This window comes from Limulus polyphemus, unplaced genomic scaffold, assembly GCF_000517525.1.
Source record: "Limulus polyphemus unplaced genomic scaffold, Limulus_polyphemus-2.1.2 Scaffold11791, whole genome shotgun sequence".
In the NCBI taxonomy this organism is placed as follows: domain Eukaryota; kingdom Metazoa; phylum Arthropoda; class Merostomata; order Xiphosura; family Limulidae; genus Limulus; species Limulus polyphemus.
The window spans coordinates 7,520-9,149 of record NW_013677401.1 but is presented as its reverse complement, the minus strand read 5'-3'; the positions used below and the strand labels follow the sequence as shown (position 1 = coordinate 9,149).

Genomic DNA, 1,630 nt, shown 5'->3' with positions numbered 1-1,630 from the left:
GAGAAACACTGCTGAGTATGGATTGTTGTAACATATTGGTGTGTAAGACCTGAGGCTGAGAAACACTGCTGAGTATGGATTGTTGTAACATATTGGTGTGTAAGACCTGAGGCTGAGAAACACTGCTGAGTATGGATTGTTGTAACATATTGGTGTGTAAGACCTGAAGCAGTGTTTCTCAGCCAGTATGGATTGTTGTAACATATTGGTCAGGTCTTACGCACCAATATGTTACAACAATCCATACCCAGCAGTGTTTCTCAGCCTCAGGTCTTACACACCAATATGTTACAACAATCCGTACTCAGCAGTGTTTCTCAGCCTCAGGTTTTACACAGGCTGAGAAACACTGCTGAGAATGCCTGTTGGTAACAGTATGTAGGTGTTATTGATTTATGTTTATATCAAAGATTGTTTTATTTTAGATATAATGCCTGTTGGTAAGCCAAAAGAAAAAGTTGCTGCTTCGAGACAAGACATTTTTGCAGGTATGAAAGTAATTTAAACATTTTTTGTATTAGGATAATAAAATTAGCTGTAACATAAAATGTTATAATATCCGGGTCAGACAAGGACAGCCCGTGTGTTGTATACTTGAAAAAACTAATGTTCCAGGATTTTTAGATATTTTGTTGTGAAGATGCAGATAGCTCTCATCATAATATTGAGTGTTCTCATTATGATTGTTATCTAGAAATGTTAGTAGTCATTATTACTGTATTTTGTGAGTTTGTTTATAGATTGTTTTATCTTCACGTTAACCCCTTTTGGAACCATGCATTTTGTGTTACCAGACACTATGAAAAATTGTAAAATATGAGAAAATAAAAAGAAATTTGTATTTGATTTATTTTATTAAAGAAAGGCCCTACAATTTATATCTGTCATTCAATTTAGTGTTAAAAACCTCTCAAAGTGTGCCTCTATGGTCTCTGGAAATTGAAATAGTAGGGGTAGGTTTACATTGTCAAACAAAGATAAGTTGATAACTTGTTTGATTTAGTGCAGATTAGCTCCACTTACTGTTTATTCTTTTGTTTTCATTACAGTATTGTATTGTTCTTTAAATTCTCTCTTTAAAGAGTGGATGAAGATAAAAACATATATGTATATAATTGGTAAATTCTTTAGTCGTTGTTCTTGTTCAGTAGTTTCCAAATCTCAGTTTATTACTGGGGAAAATAAGGTTGGTTTCTATATTGTAGAGCAACTTGGATCAGTGGCAGAGCTGGCTTCTATGAACCTTGGTCCTCTCTTTAAATCATCACAACCAGTGGAACTGACAGAATCAGAAACGGAATACGTTGTTCAGTGTATCAAACACACCTTTCCTAACCACATGGTTCTTCAGGTAAATTACAACTTATGAAACTGGATTAAAGATAGACATGTATGGTTTTGTTATTACATCATCACCGTAGTTTTAAACTGTGCATCTAACTTCTTAATTGTTGGGTTTTTCTTCTTTGAATCTACACATCTAAGAGCTGGGTTGGTTGGAGTCAATATTGGACTGTAAACTGCTACTCAAAGTTATGTTATTATCTTTCACTGTGTTTTTTATACATCCATAATATCTAAAATAAACCAATCTTTGATATAAACATAAATCAATAACACCTACATACTG

General features: G+C 33.7%; 1 protein-coding gene across 1 annotated transcript in view; it reads left to right on the top strand.

Annotated features, from left to right (window-relative positions):
- LOC106476840 (coatomer subunit gamma-2-like) overlaps positions 1 to 1,630 on the top strand; it is a 10,794-nt gene that overhangs the window by 2,480 nt on the left and 6,684 nt on the right. Inside the window, exons 2-3 of the mRNA XM_013937460.2 lie at positions 426 to 488; positions 1,206 to 1,351. Of these exons, the coding sequence (XP_013792914.2) occupies positions 431 to 488; positions 1,206 to 1,351 (204 nt within the window). The 5' untranslated portion in view covers positions 426 to 430. The remainder of the gene's footprint in view (positions 1 to 425; positions 489 to 1,205; positions 1,352 to 1,630) is intronic.